Below are 19,079 nucleotides of genomic sequence, written 5' to 3' on the forward strand. Positions count from 1 at the left end.
CAGTGCAACGGGGCGGGGCATCCACCACATTCACGGATGCAGCACATGCGCAGTGCACGCATGTGTACTTACCGCCCACAACACTCCAGCTGCTCAGCAGAGCATTGCGCAGGCGTCATGCGCTCCATGCGCTTGCACGGAAGCCCCGATCGGCTCAGATACAGGTAAGGACAGCAGATGGGTGGGTGGGTGGGCCCTCCGGAGCACTGTACCGAAACGGTACCTGGTGTTCCCAGCAGGCACCAGTATGCCCGTACCGGGGCATACCCGTCGTATGGTGGAGATGCTATGACAGTCGTAAGTGTGAAGATCAGTTGTAGGTCCCCTCTTTCAGTGCTGTTGTAACTTTGATCAATTGCTAAAGGAATGGTTGTAAGTCAAGGACAACCTGCAATGAGTTCCATCATTTAACTAATCTCTTAAAACCCCAAAGCAAAGGTATAACAATTAGTCTAGCCATCCTAAATTAATTGTTTAGGAGTTGTGTTTCAGTGCCAAATGGGTCTGACTGAAATTCATCAACACAGACTTTCAAAGGAGACACATAGGTTTATGAAATGATTTTTTTAAAAAGTCTTATTTTCCAGGCTTCTTGAAATGACAATTGCAGAACAGTCGCCCAATAGACCCGTGATGGGGAACCTATGGCAAGCGTAACAGAGGTGGCACACAGTGACCTCTGTGTGGGTGTGTGAGCCATCGCCCCAGTTCAGTTCCACCGTGCATGTGTGTGCTCCTCCCACCGGCCAACTGGTCTTCGGTTCTCTGTCACGCATGTGCAGGCAGCGGGGCGTGTGCAGGGGGGTCGTGTGTGTATGCATGGGGGTGGGGGGCATGCACATGTATAGGGGCATGTGCGGGGGGGCGTGCAGATGCATGCATGGGATGGGGCGCATGCATGGGGGCTGCATGTGCATTGCATTTGGGGGGCTCGGGCTTGCAGGCGCACATTTGCACATGTGCGCGTTTTGGGCACTTGGTCCAGAAAAGGTTAGCCATCCCTGCAATAGACCATTGTTATATAGCAGATCAAAACCAGTAGAAAAGAACCAAAACAAATCCAGAAGCAGAGATAAAGCTACAAGAACTGTAAAGACTTTTCAAAATGCAAAAGGGTTAAATTAAATCCCTACAAAAGTCTGATGAAACAGATAGGACTTTGCACAGTGCTTCGAAAACACATGTCATCTCTGGAAGCCAGCAGTATTAAATGTACCGTCCTTACCTTTAATTTTCATGCAGTCTCTAGTCCAGGCAGTTCTCTGACTTTGCAAAAGCAGTTCTATTTTTTTAGATAGGGACAATTTCTGAACAAATGCAACCTCTACCTTAAGGCAGATTAAGGGTAGGCATGTAGGGCTGTGGGGCAGTGGGAGGCTTGGCTAATTGTCTTCTTTGTTGTTTTTTGCCCAGTGTTGACTTTCTCCCTTGAAAAATCAATAGGAACGCTTTCCTTTCCGTCACAGGTGGCAAAGTGGGAGAGAGGGGCACACTTTGGCCTGAAATTAATTGCATCTCTGCTGTTTCAAGTTCTAGGAATGTGTGTGTGTGTGTGTGTGTGTGTGTTAGAGTGAGTGTGTGTGGGTGAGATCCTGGTGGAGAAAGCTTATCAGTGTGACACAGCCCACAGCCCACTGCCCCTCCCATTCCTACTCTTGTTCAAAACTGCCAACGAAGCTCAAACTTGCAAATACCTCTCCGATCAGATGCCCCTGAGCAGGCCTCCCACAGCAGACAGGCATTCAAGTTGGGAAATGTTGGTCTGGACTCAGAAGGCTGGGACCGGCCGACCTTTTGGGTCCTGCCTGTGCTAGGCATGGATTTGGGACGCTACCTGTGCAAATTCAGACATGGGTCTCTGGGATCCTGTGCAGGTGAGTCCTCGGGGATGTGAGAAGGGTTTGCTCAAATGTGGGCTTGGATGGAGGCACTGAGGGCAAAGATAGGATTCCGAGCCAAATTTTGAACATGGCTCCTGATTCCAGAATCAGGTCCCGAAATGACCTTAGAATGTGGTTATCAGCCAAGTGTGCAAGAGAAATTGGATTAGAAGGTGTTTGAGGGCAAATTTACCTAATTTCCTTTCTAAACTCAGGTGAAATTTAACTATGGTTTGAAATTCCCAGCTCTGCCAAGTTTACTATGCCTTTGATGAGTAATAACGATGATGGGAAATAATAGAAGTGAATGTTCATACAGTATTTACAAAAAAAAAAGCAAGCAAGCATTATAATATGGAACTTGGTTTTTAACAGGTAAATATCATGCAGAATTGCATATAGGAATCTGAGTTTCGAGAAAAGTTAATGCAATCTTTAAACGTATCGATAAAGATTGTGAAAATGAGGGGAACTAAATGTTTGCTTATTCCTAGTAAACAGGCAGATTTGTATTCCTAAAATCTTTGGATCTCCTTTTTATTTGACTTTGTGGAAGCAAACTACTACTCTGTAAGGTACAGGAGAAACTAAAAAATATTGGAAGTGTCCTTCCATGAGAGAGATGGACGGTTTAAAAATGTGATGGTAGAGATAGATAGATAGATAGATAGATAGATAGATAGATAGATAGATAGATAGATAGATAGATAGATAGATAGATAGATGATAGATAGATGATAGATAGATAGATAGATAGATAGATAGATAGATAGATAGATAGATAGATAGATAGATGATAGATAGATAGATAGATAGATAGATAGATAGATAGATAGATAGATAGAAAGAAAGAAAGATATCTCTCAACCTACTTCACAGGATTGCTGTTGTGGGGAAAATAAGAGGAGGAAGGTGTGTTGGATATAATAGATAGATAGGTAGGTAGGTAGGTAGGTAGGCAGGCAGGCAGGCAGGCAGGCAGGCAGGCAGATTGATCAATGATAGATAGATACCATGTTGTGGGGAAAATAAGAGGAGGAAGGTGTGTTGGATATAATAGATAGATAGATAGATGATAGATAGATAGATAGATAGATAGATAGATAGATAGATAGATAGATAGATAGATAGATAGATAGACAGACAGACAGACAGACAGACAGACAGACAGACAGACTCTAGAATCAGAATCACAAGAGTTAGAAAGGGCCATTTAGGCCACAGAATCCAACCTTTGCTTAGTTCAAGTATCCAAATCCAAGCACTAAGGAGACATGGCAACCTAGCCCAGGGTTTTTCAACCTTAGCAATTTTAAGGTGTGCGGACCAGTGGTGGGTTGAACTTACCTTCACTATCGGTTTGCTGATTGCGCGCACATGTGCATTCCGTTCGCGCACGCACCTGACTCACACAGCGTGCGCCTGCATAGTCCATCGCCCCTGTGAAAAGCAGCTTATTGTTGGGGCGTGTGCAGGCACCACATGCTATGCACGCAGGCGCAATTTGCCTTTTGCCAAAAAAACAGGTATAGAGCACAGGCGGGTAGGCCAAAAGAGCCACTGTACCGGTTTGCTCTCAGCTGCTTCTGGCCACTATCGGTTCAGCCGAACTGGGCCGAATCCACCTCTGGTGTGGACTTCAATTCCCAGAATTCCCCAGCCAGAATGCTGGCTGGGGAATTCTGGGAGTTGAAGTCCACACATCTTAAAATTGTCAAGGTTGGGCGGGAAAACACAGATCTAGTCTCTGAGGGAACAGGTCCAGTGACAGGAAGTCAACCACCTCTGTGGATGTTGAAATGTGCAACTGCTTTTATGTGTTACCCATTAAAAAGCAGTTGACTTTTTTGACTGTACTCAGCGAACACTTGTGATGTAACTTTAATCCATTATTTCTCTCTAGAACAAGAGGGAACAAGTGTTCTTCTTTAGAGCGTTTTTCGAGGAATTAATGTCTCAATTCCTAAGCAAAATGTCAGGGGGTGGGGAATTGAAAATCAGGTAAATAAAGAAGGAAACTAAACAAGAACCTCTACTAGATTCAATCAACGTGTTCCAAACTATTTATCCCAGCATTCTTTTTCCAGCAGCCTCTGAGAAACTCAGAATATGGGAGCAAGAATTCTTACTAATTCTGAGACAAACTGCTTCTGCCTCTGGAAGCCATCATGATAAAGTCATTAATAGTACAAACTTCAATTTGTTTTTGAAATAATTTTAGACGATGCTTTTTACCGTTTGGTGGAACTGTGTTTCACAGGTATCATGTAAAGATAGAATAAATTGCTTCTGAAGATGGAGGTGGCATTGTTGACCGTTTTGGATGGGAGCTGCTGATGGCCAAAGTGGATATGTGAATAAGAAAGTTGGAAGGGACTTTGGAGGTCTTCTATTCCAATCACTTGCTCAGGCAGGAAAACCTTAAACCTTTGATGGCTAACCTTTTTGTCCTCGCATGCCGAAATTGTGTCTGCGCTCTATTGCGCGCACGGGCCCATACCCACAATGCAATGCAGTCCACCCCTTGTGCATGCGTATGCAAACTGATGGATTTGCCCTCCCCAGGGTCCGGAGTCTTTCCTCAAGGTTCTGGGAGGGTGAAAACAGTCTCCCCCGGGCACAAAAAATGGAGCATGGGAGGGCGGCGCAGCACGCCCCCGTGCTCCCTCCCCCCCCGGCTCATGCGCAGGCATCTCCCGGCAACGACCCAAAAACCAGCTGGCTGATGGGAGGCACGTGCATATGCGCAGTGGAGCTGACCTGGGTGACGGCTTGAATGCCCTCAGAGAGGGCTCCGCATGCCACCTGTGGCACCTGTGCCATAGGTTTGCCATCATGGTCCTATACCGTTTCAGACAAATGGTTGTCCAATCTCTTCTTCAAAACCTCCAGTGTTGGAGCATCCATAACTTCTGGAGGCAAGTCATTCCATTGATTCATTGTTCTCACTGTCAGGAGATTTCTCCTTAGTTCTAGGTTGCTTCTGTCCTTGATTAGTTTCCATCAGTTGCATCGTGTGCTGTCTTCGGGTGTTTTGGAGAATAGGTTGCCCCCCCCTCCTCTTTACTTTGTGGCAGCCCCTCAAGTCTACTTTCCTCTTGCCATGATGCCAAGGCACGAGGTGGACAAGCAATGGGTGTTCCCTTTTCTTTTCCTCAGCATCTGGTTTTCCAAGCTAGACATCCACTTTGCTTAGTAATAAAAGCTGTGCTGACATATAACAAGTTAACCGCAATCCTCAAACTATTTAGGACAGGACTCCAAATGAATTGTTAATGTGCTTCAAGAAAGACATAAGTAGCTTTCTTTGGATGGCCCAACAGGATAGTCTTTGTTCTTCTTATGCTAATTCACTGAAACTTGAAGATGGAAAGGCAGAATCTTTTATTTTTACATGGGTGGGGGGATACATTCTTGGGAAGAGATCAGTCTGGCTCCTCCATTCTGTTTTCCTGATATAAAATGCCCCTTCCTATCCGTTTTCCCCCAAAGGTGGAGCTGCTAAACTCAGAGGCAGTATATCTTTTGAGGACCCGTTACTGAAGACAAAGACCAGGGGAGGGGGGGGGACCGTTTGATCTTCTCAGTGGTCCTCAACTTACAACCATTCACTTAGTGATCAAGGTTACGACAGCGATGAAATAATGGACTTTCACTGGGCACTTGGCAATTGGCATGGATTTACGATGGCTGGAGCATCCTGGCATTGTGTGATTTCCAACAAGCAAAGTCAATGAGGGAGGGAGATTTGCTTAACCACCACATGATTCACTTAGCACAGGGGTCTCAAACTCAAGGCTCAGGGGTCGGATCTATCCCACGAGGAGCTTTGATCTGGCCCATGGGGCCAATCTAGAAACAGCAGAGGACTTGCCTGCAGTGCCTCTGCCAGCTAAAACGGAGCTTTGTTTTCACTGGCAGAGGGCTGCAGGAGGCTGTCGTGGCTGAAAATGGGGCTGGGGGGGAGTGTGGCAGCCCAAGCAGAGGGCTGCAGGAGGCTGGCAGAGGGCTGCAGGAGGCCATCGCTGCAGGAAACAGAGCTCTGTTTACACTGGCCGGAGACTGCAGGAAACTGTCATGGCTGAAAACGGGGCTGCGGGGGGGGGGGAATGCAGCCCACCGAAGCTCTGTTTTTGCTGGCAGAGGGATGCAGGAGGCCATCGCTGCAGAAAACAGAGCTCAGGAGCCCATTTTCACTGGCAAAGTGCTCGGGCACCCCAGACACGAGTGACATCAAGCTGGCCATGCCCACTCTGGCCACGCCCCCCCAGACCGCCCCCCCAGGTCAAACACAACCCTGATGTGGCCCTCAATGAAATCAAGTTTGACACCCCTGACTTAGCAAGTGAAGTGATTTGCTTAACAACCGTGGGAAGAAAGGTCATACCATTGGGCGGGACTCACTTAACAACTCGCCTTACTTAGCAATTCTGGCCTCAATTGGGGTCAAAACTTGAGGACTACGTGTATTGGACAGGGGGTGTTGGACAAGAGGCTGCACCAGGTTGGAGCTCTTTAAATTTCTAGATTATAGTTCGGACACAGATTATAGCAGAGATACTGATAAGCGAGCATTGGGAAGTTTACTTTGAAACACGAAAGGGTCAGGTTGCATTCCAACCTGATTTAGGAGGCACTTTACTTGTCAGCCACAGAGCCAATGATTTACAGATGTCTTCCCGGGTTTTTTTTTATTACCTCTCCTACCTGGGCAGTGAAGAAGGAGAGAGGTATCTATTGTGGGAAAAAGAGGATGGCAGGAGGAGGAGACTTCAGCAATCTCTCTGTTCATTCCATTGAGCCCCAGACTGTGTTTGCTCTGAATTTTCTCAGCAACTGCATTCTCCAAACTCAAATAGCAGCCTGAGCAAAGGGAAGGGGGAGAAAGCATGTTTCACATTGATACCAACTATAGGCTAAATGCCTGGCTGGCATTTCTGCAATAGCAAGAACCCTCTTTGGGTGGACTTTTGACTCCCAGGCATGATAAGCTGAAGAGAGGTTATAAACATCTATCTTGGCTATATGGCCAAAGGTCAGACCGAGAAGACTGAACAAACTACGGGTGGAATGAGTGCAACTTGAAGAATTTAGCAAACTGGGGGGGGAAATACCTGGGGACAGTGGGGATGGGCTGAGGGTGTGGACAGGAATTCCTGAGTTGCTACTTCAGCTTTAACTTGTGGGGGCTGACATGAAACAACATCTTCCTCCCGCTCTCCAAAAAGCCAAGAAATAACTAAGTAAATAACTAACTCAATTAAGTAGAATTCCAGGCGATTAATTAAAAGTACATTTTAATGTATTAGGACGTGGGAGATAGCAAGGCCCTGGCATCATAAGGAAATATGTTAACAAATCATTTTGTCATCCACCCAAAAATAAAATTAGGCATAAAACAAGAAGAAAACAGTCAGCGGAACAATTTTTGATACCTCTTTTCTTCAAGGCAAATGAGAGTTTCATTTTGTTTGGTTTGGTAGTTCTTTTTATTTGATATTTTTAAGGGATTTAAACAGTAGCAGTAACACTTAGACTTATATACCGCTTTACAGTGCTTTTACAGGCCTCTCTAAGAGGTTTACAGAGTCAGCCTATTGCCCCCAACAACCTGGTTCCTCATTTTACCCACCTCTGAAGGATGGAAGGCTGAGTCAACCTTGAACCTGGTGAGATTTCGAACTGCCAAATTGCAGGCAGCCGTCAGTCAGCAGAAGTAGCCTGCAGTACTGCATTCTAACCACTGTGCCACACCCCAACAACAGCAAAGCATTAGAATAACTATTAGCAAAAATCAGTGGGGAGAATGCAGAGAAGAGAGTTGTAGTGCCAGCCTTCCAGATCACGTAAATCAGGTGTGGTGAACCTGTTGCACCTCTGATGTGGCTGAATTATGAATGGTGCAGTCCTTGGTGTTCTCTGACCTTGGTGGTTTTCTTGCAAACATTTTATCACCAAACTAGGTAACATCATCAGCACCAAGGTCCCCATAGCTCAACCCTGAGACATAAACATTTTCTTCTATCTGAATCCAGCATCCCTCATCATTTATGATACGGTGCATCTGAAGTTGCTGTGAATTATATCTGAATGTGAATTCAGTTCAACGTCTGAATCCCATTCTCTGATTGTTGCTTCACTGCATTAGCATCCAACAGGATTGACTCCTTTTAAGAACTATTGTGCTAATTCAAAGCAAGTTTGTCTAGTTGTTTTAGTATATTATAACAGTAGGAAGGGTATTTCTAGGAAGCCGACAATTAGTCGCATGAAAGCAACAATTCATTCACACATTATGTATCTGCCATAATTATTTGCAGATGGACTGTTTATACCTACAGAGAATCTGACAAAAATAGGTGTTCCTCTGGCTTAAATCAAAAGAACCATCTGGCTCACCTTGGTGTGCCAACCAGATGTTTCTGCAAAGCTTAGAGGGGAGGGTGTATAAATACAAACAAGAATAGAATAGAATAAAATAAAACAGAATAGAACAGAATAGAATAGAGTAGGGTAGAGTAGAGTAGAGTAGAGTAGAGTAGAATAGAATAGAATAGAATAGAATAGAATAGAATAGAATAGAATATCAGAGTTGGAAGGGACCTTGGAGGTCTTCTAGTCCAACCTCCTGCTCAGGCAGGAAACCCTATACCATTTCAGACAAAAAAATATTCTTATATTCTTGCCCATACCTACCAGATTCAACCTGATTGGCACCATAGAAGTGGGTCCTTACTGGCTGCTCAAAAATATTTCTTTTTAATTTTCATCAGTCACGGTGAAGTCACTGGTTTCATATCTTGCACCTGGGCTAAGATGTACACTTGGGCCCCCACCAGAATTTGATGGTCCCATTCTGGGGCTGGAGGAATAGGAGGTGAACTGATGAAGCAAAAACAGGCCTGTTTAATCTCAGCTTGATTTCATCCATTTTTTAAACGTCTTTCCCTCAGAAAACTGCCTCTTAGAATTATCCAAATCGGTGTTTCTCAACCTTGGCAACTTGAAGATGCATGGACTTCAACTCCCAGAATTCCCCAGCCAGCTTTGCAAAGCTGGCTGGGGAATTCTGGGAGTTGAAGTCCACGCATCTTCAAGTTGCCAAGGTTGAGAAACGCTGGTTCAAACATTTCAATCCTGTTCCCTTGGGTGGTGGCTTGGCACGTGTGAATCCCGTGACAGCAGCTTGTTAAAAAAAAAAAAAACTGGGTTAAACCACAATCCACAGTTTGCACGCCATCTCAGTTTGCTGGAGATTCTCTAGTAATTCCTTTCGCACAGAAGCCTCGGAGCTGAGCATTCGAGGAAAAGAAACAAGGCGCCATTAGATACCAAACACCTGGGAGCGTACAAGAGATGCGATTCCCACTGCGAGGTGAGAATTAAACAAGGCCAGCTTGTTCTCCTGGGGAGAGAACCTGTGACTCAGATAACGGCAGTCTATTGCACTTTGTTCTCCCCACCCCACATCCGCCTGAAACATCTCCCTGCTCCCTAGGGGGCCAAAGGAAAGCATCTGGCTCGAAGCCTGAACTACGTAGTGGGGGGGGGGGAGGCAGCAGCGAAAATATACCTTCTCTGGGCATAAGATTCCCCCTTCCCCACATCACAGTCAAAATTAGTCTCCCCTCTGTTGTCATTGTGGGATTGTTCACACCACAGGCTCCATCTTCAACAGCTGCAGGTAACGTATAAGGAACAGGGTTGGGTTGGGTTCATTTAGGGACATCTAGCAGTCTGAGGAGGTCATAAATCTGGATGAGGCCCTCAGGAGGTTGGTTTTGAACCCAGAAATTTGGCGGAGGGGTTAGGGGCTCCAATCCAGGTTGGGGGTTAGGGGCTTCAATGAGCTCAGCTCAGAACAGAAGGTATACTGAATTAGTTCTTTCCTTGGGTGAAAGTGGCCAGTAAGGGATGTTAGTTTCCTCCAGTTTGAGGATGGATTTCAATTTCCCTAATCCTTTATTTATTTTTTCCTAGTGAACGCTCTTTCAAATGAAATTGTCGATTGCACTGATGTGTCATATTTAATCCTGAGAGCATCTCAGTGGAGTTTACAAAGTCTCCAGAGGCAATCTTGAAAACAATATACATATATTGTATACAACCATATATTGTGTGTGTGTGTGTGTGTGTGTGTGTGTGTGTGTGTGTATGTATGTATGTATTGTGTCACAACCCCTGGTATGTCCAAATATGGGAGGGAGCCTACTGCTTTCCTTTTCTGTCTTTCGACTCACCCTAGGAGCCATCCAGGCAGAAAGTCATTTTTTTATGTTGCCTTTGTTACATTTGTGTTGCATTTGGGCTGATAAATAAATAAAGGGAGACTAGTATAGATCTATTTCAAGCTGTTTAGCTGATGAGAGCTAAATAGCTTGAAATAGATCTATACTAGTCTCCCTTTATTTATTTATCAGCCCAAATGCAACACACACACACACACACACACACACACAAACACACACACACACACACACACACACACATATATATATATATATATATATATATATATATATATATATATATATATGAGATTGTCTTGGCAACGTTTTGGCAAGGTCTCACTCACCATCCTCAGGCTGGTGTTTTTGCTTAAAGCGTGGCCGGAGCTGCCGTCTTTCTATAAATCTTGGTGGGTGGGTGTGGAGTGCTGGCTTTGTTTCAGTAAGTGGATTGATTGGATGTGTGGCGGTATCATGATTGGGAGATTGGTGCTGATTGGTGCTGGCTGTGTGTCCGTTGTTGTTTTGTGTTGTAACGACCTGGGTGGTGGGTGGGGCTCGTTTGTTGACTAGGGCTGGTTTCCAGATGTCTGGTAGGTGGGAGGTATCATCACGTTTATTCATGTTGTGGGGGTGTTTCTCTATTTCGATAGTTTTCATAATTATTCTCTAGTCGAAGTGTTCAGTTTTGGAGATTAACCTGGTTCCTTCAAAATCAATTTCATGTCCTGTAGCTTTAAGGTGCTGGAAAAGGGAGGAAGTTTTTTCTTTTTTTCTTACTGCGTTCTTGTGTTCTGCGATGCGTGCATTTATTCTCCTGTTCGTTTGTCCTATGTATGTGGCAGGGCGGATTTTGCATGGTATTTCGTAGACTCCTTGGTTTTCTAGCTGGATCTTGTCTTTGGGGTTTCTTAAGATGTTGGCTATTTTTTGGTCAATGTTGAAGGCTGTCTTGATATTGTGTTTGTGGAGAATTTTGCTGATTTTATCTGTGATGCCTTTGATGTAAGGGAGGAGGGCGATGCCGTTGTCCTGTTCTGTGTCTCGGGTTTTTTTTTGGGGGGGGGGGGGAGTCTCCCTTTGGATTAGGTTGGTAATTGTGTTTCTTTGGAATTCGTTGGAAATTAATACTTTTGTGAGAGTGTGTAATTCAGTTTTCAGGTGGTCTTTGTTGGCTAGGCATTTGGTTCTGGAGATGAGGGTCTTGGCTACAGAGTTGATCTGTGCAGGGTGGTGATGTGATTTAAGTAGCGGTTGGTGTATGTTTTTTTCCGATAGATGGTGTGTACTAGGGAATCAATCCACTTACTGAAACAAAGCCAGCACTCCACACACCCCCACCAAGATTTATAGAAAGACGGCAGCTCCGGCCATGCTTTAAGCCAAAAACACCAGCCTGAGGATGGCGAGTGAGACCTTGCCGAAACGTTGCCAAGACAATCTCAATTTTACACAGGAAAAGACCCGAATACAACAAGACCAGCATATATTTATATTTATCAGCACAAATGCAAAACACACACACACATTTATATATATGTGGTTTTTTATTTTATTTGTGCTGATAAATAAATAAAGGGAGACTAGTATAGATCTATTTCAAGCTATTTAGCTCTCATCAGCTAGCCATACCCTTACTGGGATTTGAACCTGGGCTATATTACATACTAGGCAGACATCTTAGCCATTAGGCCACAGGCTCTTATCTGTTATCAGCGAAGCCAGGGTGAAAGGTATCTATTAGATTTTTATAACCCCTGGTAAGCCCCAATTATGGGAGGAAGCTAACTGCTTCCATATATATATATATGTTTTTTTTATTTGTGCTGTGTGTGTGTGTGTGTGTGACATATATGTATGTGTGTATGTGTGTGTGTGTGTGTCAAAGTTTGTCTCCGGGTTGTTGTGCTAAGGTTTCAAAAATTAGCTTGAATTACACTCTTTGTGGGGGATGGAAGAGAAATTCTTAGTTCACCACATTTTATTTTCAGTGCAAGAATTTGCAGCAACCTGAATTTTGCAATAGGGTTCTTTTTTGAAAGATAACAAGATAAAATATAGTTTGCAAAGTACAGATGTTAATGGAAAACACTGGGAAAAGCGCTCACCTGCAAAAACTTTGAGCAGGGTAGGAGACGCGCGAACCAAAGCATGTGCAAACGTACCTGCAAACTTTTTTTTTTTAATTCTCAGACTGATGCAGGAAAAGAACGAAATTTAAGATTGCCAAAATGAAAAAAAAAATTAAAGAAGATGAAATCTGACGGCTCTTCAATTTGGAGCTGGGCTGTTTCTTCTTTTCTGATCTAATCTTTCTTCCCGTGCAAAGAAATTTGATCCCACTTCTAAAACCAGAATTACTAGCTCCACTGGACTGTGGGTCCCGAAATGCTCTTCAGAGGGAACTTAATTTCTGGTTTTAATTTCCTTTGGAAGAAGCGATCCAAGAAAACAGTAGGGTGTTTTTTGTATTTTGCATATTAGGCTTTTTCCACAAATGTGCAACTGAAATTTAAATGGAAAGAAACAGCATGACTCAGATCTAAATGACATAATCTGAACCGGGGGTGGAAAGCCATTTAATAGAGACATCATAAAGCCATTTAATAGAGACATCATAAAGCCATTTAATAAACACATTTGAAAAAGACATACCCAAAGGAATTAGGCATATGTAGTCTAACGGAAGGACTAGGGGTGACATAGTAGCGTGACACGTCAAAACCGCGGTCCACTAAAGCGCGCCCGATTAAAGCGCGTACATGACGTCATCAGCAGCGCGACAAGAAAGCAAAAGGGCGCTTTAAAAAGCGCTTTTAAAGCAAGCCGATTCACATAAAGTAAGGGTTAGGGTTAGGGTTAGGGTTAGGGTTAGGTTTAGGGTTACGTTAAGCGTTAGGGTTAGGTTTAGCGTTAGGTTAAGGGTTAGGGTTAGGTTTAGGGTTAGGCTTAGGGTTAGGTTTAGGGTTAGGTTTGGGGGGGTTAGGTTTAGATTTACGCGTTAATTTTAAGTTTACCGCTCACAGCGTGCTGTTTTCGTCTCACTGATGACGTCACGTACGCGCTTTCGTCGAGCGCGCTTTAGTCTACCGCGGTTTTGTGGTGGAACCACATAGTAGCCGTGTTCCAAGATTGGAGGGGCTGACACAAAGAAGGTCAGCTTGTTTTCCAAAGTACCAGAAGGCAAGACAAAAAGCAATGGATGGAAATTAATCAAGGAGAGAAGCAACCTAGAACTAAGAAGAAATTTCCTGACAACGAGAACAATTAATCAGTGGAACAACTTACCTCCAGAGGTTGTGGGTGCTGCTACACTACTGGAGGCTTTTAAGAAGAGATTGGACAGCCATTTGTCTGAAATGCTATGCTTGAAAAGGGAGTTGGGCTAGAGGATCTCTAAGGTCCCTTCCAACTCTGTTATTCTGTAAAGCCAGATTGCCAAACAGTGTGTTAAACAAGGGTACCCAGAATTGTCCTCAAGGTGAGATTTGACCAGTGCATCATAGAATAGCAACATTGTACTTCTAAATTCTCATGTGCTTCAGTCAGGAAGTCTACAACCAGATTTGTGTTTTTAACAGCTTCATCATCCTATGGCTGCCTCCTGTTTTGCAGGTGCAAAAAAACCTCTTGGCGTCTTTTCATAGGTGCAGCTAGAAAGCATGTGTCCCTGTCCTGCATTTGTAGTAAATAACTGCTCCTAGTGCAAAACTGTAGATTCAGCACAAAAGCCAATATGGTATGGTGGTTAAAGTGGTTAAAGGTTACAGATCTAAAAGCCAAGTAACTGTCAGTTTTAATCCTGATTTAGAAGACAGCCACCTGAGTGAGCTTGGGCCAAACTCTCTTCCTCAACCCAAGAAGAACCAGTCTGATGTACGGGTGAAGGTGCTGGATTAGAAACATTGAACCTGAGTTCTAATCTTGTTTTGGGCATCAAGTTAGTTGGGTGACTTTAAGCCGGTCACTCTTTCTCAGCCCTAAGAAGAAGCAAGCAATGATGCGGCCAAGAAAACAGCAGGGACTTGTCCCAGTGCTGACCACGAATCAAGATTGATTCAAAGGCAGAAAAAAAGAAGTGTATGTGTATTAGTGAAACTTATTTCACTAACAGATGATAGATAGATAGATATAGATATAGATATAGATACAGATACAGATACAGATACAGATACAGATACAGATATAGATATATGTTGTATTTGTGCTGATAAATAAATAAAGGGAGACTAGTATAGATCTATTTCAAGCTATTTAGCTCTCATCAGCTAGCCATACCCTTACTGGGAATCGAACCTGTGCTGTATTGCATCTTAGGCAGATGTGTTAACCACTGAGCCACAGAGTTCGACTCCTTATCAGCCAAGCCAGGGTGAAAGGTATCTATTTAGAGTTACAACCCCCGGTATGCCCAAATATGGGAGGAAGATCACTACTTCCATTCTCTGTCCTTCGGCTCGTCACAAGAGACCATCCAGACAGAAACCCAATATTTTTACTGTTGCCTTTTTTGTTACATTTGTTGTATTTGTGCTGATAAATAAATAAAGGGAGACTAGTATAGATCTATTTCAAGCTATTTAGCTCTCATCAGCTAGCCATACCCTTACTGGGAATCGAACCTGTACTGTATTGCATCTTAGGCAGTGCATCTTAGGCACACACACACACACATATATATACATATATATACATATGTATGTATGTATGTATGTATGTATATGTATATGTATATATGACTGTCTGTGTGTGTGTGTTTGTGTGTGTGTGTGTTCCAGCATAACTCTGGAACGCCTTGAGCAATTTCAACCAAACTTGGTACACAGATGACAAATATTGTGGGGGTAAGACAGATCTAAAACCCCTCAGGATGTGTGTTCTGTTAAGATACAGCCTGTTGTGCCTTAAAATAGCTTCTACTGTACTGCCGTAAAATGGCTTCTACTGTGCAGCACGGTGGAGTTGCCATGGTAACGGCTTCACAAAACTCCACAAGGGTGGTCCATCTGGTAAGGGGGGAAATCCAACATTAGAAATTAGGTTTGGTCTGGACATTTTCCCCCTATAAATAAATACCCGGGCAACAGGAGTTTATTGGCTAGTGTGAAATAATACTTTAAGCCCAGTTTTTCAACCCCTTCAATCCAGGTCCCTTTTGTTGTTGTGTTTAAGAATGACAAATGAAACTGGCAGATTTCTTCTTGCTGAAATAATCTGTCGTTAAAGTATCTTTACTCAATTGTTGAATATCCGAGACTGAGGAATGGAGTTTAATTGGAAGTTGCATGATCTTTGGGTTTAATGTTCAGATAGTCCTTGACTTACAACAGTTCATTTAGTGACTGTTCAAAGTTACAACGACACTGAAAAAAGTGACTTACGATCATTATTTACACCTACAACTGTTGCAGCATCCCCATGGGCATGTGATCAAAATCCGGATCTGGTTCATATTTATGACAGTTGTGGTGTCCCAGGATCATATGATCCCCTTTGTGACCCTCTGACAAGCAAAATTAATAGGGAAGCCAGATTCACTTAACAATTGGGGTTGCTAACTAAACCACTGCAATGATTCACTTAACAACTGTCAAGAAAGATCATAAAATGGGGCAAAACTCACTTAACAACATAAAAATTTGGGTCAATTGCAGTCATAAGCAAAGGACTACCTGTATACTGTTTTCTTGCTGTGAAACAATTTATCACACGTACTTTTTTGTTGCTTTGCCCCCTGATAATTGCAAAACTAATACTGTGTCACGATGCCAAAAACCTCCATTCTGGTTACACAATCTTTACAAATAAGCTTGGATTCTGCCAATTGTAGATTGTGTAAAAATGTATGTTTGTTTTGCAGGTTTTGTTTTTCCTCTCACCTATTCAACATAAATTGAAACTCTTGCTTCATCCAGTAGAGGGTAATAGCTCCTCATCTTTTATCACAGGGTAGCCAGATTGTCTGGGCCATGGATTCTGAGATATTGGTGTCTTTGCAGAATTTTGTCCAAAACAGACATCATTTTAGGTCTCAATTTCAATAGCAGACACATCTTCACCCCTATTAACAAATCAACACATATAAAGAAAGAATGGCAGCTTAAGCAAGGGCTGACAAATTGCAATTTTTTTTCAGAACCTGATTAAGCTTATGTAGGTAAAATAGGAGCCTGTCGAAAGTTTGCCCAATCTTGCCTGCACAAATCCACAACAAGGCTGCAGAGTTGAGGGGACATTGGGATAATAACAGGGTGGGCATTATTATTTTTTTTAATTTATTTTTTCCCCCAAAACAAACACAACACATAAAATCTTCCTTCCTTACATACTGTAGAAAGTGTATCAGTTGGTTACAAAAGGTTTTCGTGCATCTCGTCCACAGTCATCAAGCATAATTCATATTAACTCAAGTATTTTAACTCAAATATTTATACATGTTACCCTTGTACCTCCATTTATATTTGACTATAATTATTTAAACGTCCTTCATCATAAAATATACCGAAATTTAATACATAACCACATACTGGCATTTCATTTAATATTTCAAAAATCCTCCATTAACACTGAGTCCCTTATATCCTGTTCTAGCTAAACATCCATAATATTTAATAACAGACTTTTCTAATCCTCCTTTCCAAATCGCTGTTAGCAATTTTCATCTAGTTTCCTTATATTATACTCATATATATATGTATATTGTGTGTCTAAGTGTTAAAAAAAAAGACTGTCAACGAAACATTTAGTTCCTGTGCTGTTTTAGCTTGCATGTTTGTCTTTGTTGATGTGTTTAAGTGTTTAAAAAGAGAAAGAGAGAGTGTGTCTCTGACATCAGTGCCCTCCACCTGTGTAGCTTTAACATGAAGTGGTTGACACTGAAGGGGTAGGAGACCCAGGGTGGGCATTATTAAAGGTCTCAACCAGGGGTGGGTTTCAACCGGTTCGCGGCGGTCCCGGTTGGTCACCGAACCCAGAAGTAAGTAACTTCTGGGAACGGCCCGCGGTCCTTACCCGGTTTTGACAAGTTCTGCGCTTCCACGCATGCACAGGACGCATACAGCGCCTGCGCGATTGTCCAGGAGCAGCTGGAGCGTCACGCAGACGCTAGTACGCATGCGTGCACCGCGCGCGTGCACGAGGACACCGCCGGCCCCGTTCCAACCGAACCGGTTGGAACGGGGCGAGAAACCCACCCCTGGCCTCAACATATAGGACAAAGATGATAAGGGCTCTAGAGGCTAAATTGTACAATGAAGGGTTGAGAGAACTAGATACAACTGATCTAACAGAAGGACTAAGGGGTGAGATGATAGGAGTCTTCCAGTAGTTGAGGGGCTGCCCCAGAGAGAAATGGGTTGATTTGTTCTCCAAAACACCTGAGGGCAGGGCAAGAAGTAACAGAAGAAGATTTATCAAGGAGAGAACCAACCTGAAACTAAGGAGAAACTTCCTGACTGGGAGAACAATTAATCAGTGGAACAGTTTTCTTCCATACATTGTGGGTGCTCCATCGCTGGAGGTTTTTAAGAAGAGATTGAACAGCCATGTAGGAAGTTAGCACCCACCCCTCTCCTAGAAAAATGAAATATTTTAGGAAATATTAAAAGGGCAGAATATTTCCTCTAAAAGGGAGGCAGAAACTCAACCCCGTACACAACCCCGTCAATGGGTCATAAAGGCCTGAGCCAGTCTATTCTACATAATAAGGATCTTCCTCCTTCAGGCAGAGCCATAATAGGAATCCCAAAGCCCTTTCATTACATCATCGCTCAGCAAGAGTCAACCAAGCTTGGGACTTGAGACAGCCTACAGAGTTGCCCCTGAATGGCCCCATGGGAGCCTGACAACCAATCAGAATACAACTCAAATTCAAAAGCCCAGAGGGGGCATAGAACCAGGGTACTCTCAGCATCTCTTCACTTTTTTTGCCCAGCATCTCAAGCCATGTGATCCTATCAATAAACCGTCTTTCAAAGCAACTTCCATGAATCCAGTGTCTTTTTTTCCCACTTGGAACTGAACCCAGAAGGACATTTCTTCCAACAGCCATTTGTCCGGAATGGTATAGGGTCTTCTGGTATAGAAACCTCTAGGGTCTCTTCCAACCCTGTTATTCCATTGTATATTATTTTACTGCATAAAAATACTTTACTTTATTCATACAAATAATTTCTCGTAGGGTAGTGATGGCAGCATGTCAAAAATTCAGCAAATGCCATTATTCTTACTGTTGCCTTTGTTACATTTCTGTTGCATTTGTGCTGATAAATAAATAAAGGGAGACTAGTATAGATCTATTTCAAGCTATTTAGCTCTCCTATCCCAGTAAGGGTATGGCTAGCTGATGAGAGCTAAATAGCTTGAAATAGATCTATACTAGTCTCCCTTTATTTATTTATCAGCACAAATGCAACACACACACACACACACACACACACACACACACACACACACATATTTATATGAGTCATGGTGGCGCAGTGGTTAGAGTGCAGTACTGCAGGCTACTTCTGCTGCCTGCTGGCTGCCTGCAATTTGGCAGTTCGATCTCACTAGGCTCAAGGTTGACTCAGCTTTCCGTCCTTCTGAGGTGGATAAAATGAGGACCCAGATTGTTGGGGGCAATAGGGTGACTCTGTAAACTGCTTAGAGAGGGCTGTAAAGCACTGTGACGTTGTATATAAGTCTAAAATGCTATGCTATGCTATGCTTAATGTCAGATAATTACAAAAATGAAATATAAGTAAAACAAAATCATTTTTGGAGACTCTGGACCACGTGAGAACATGGCCCTCTTATTTGACTTCTGGAGGGTCCAGAATCTGCGTGACATTCTCACGTAGCCTCTGAAAATCACACAAGTGGGGGGGGGGGGGGGTTGAGTGTGTTGTGTGTTGGTGAATGCTGGCTTGTCACCCAAACGTTGTGGTGTGTCAGCTCTGACACACATGTAATAAGATCGCCATCACCA

General features: G+C 43.3%; 1 protein-coding gene across 1 annotated transcript in view; it reads left to right on the plus strand.

The window, feature by feature from the left end:
* Positions 1-1,250: 1,250 nt before the first annotated feature.
* MISP (mitotic spindle positioning) overlaps positions 1,251-19,079 on the plus strand; it is a 28,986-nt gene continuing 11,157 nt past the window's right edge. Inside the window, exon 1 of the mRNA XM_032238856.1 lies at positions 1,251-1,874. Within this exon, the coding sequence (XP_032094747.1) occupies positions 1,851-1,874 (24 nt within the window). The 5' untranslated portion in view covers positions 1,251-1,850. The remainder of the gene's footprint in view (positions 1,875-19,079) is intronic.

Source organism: Thamnophis elegans, chromosome 1, assembly GCF_009769535.1.
Source record: "Thamnophis elegans isolate rThaEle1 chromosome 1, rThaEle1.pri, whole genome shotgun sequence".
NCBI lineage: Eukaryota > Metazoa > Chordata > Lepidosauria > Squamata > Colubridae > Thamnophis > Thamnophis elegans.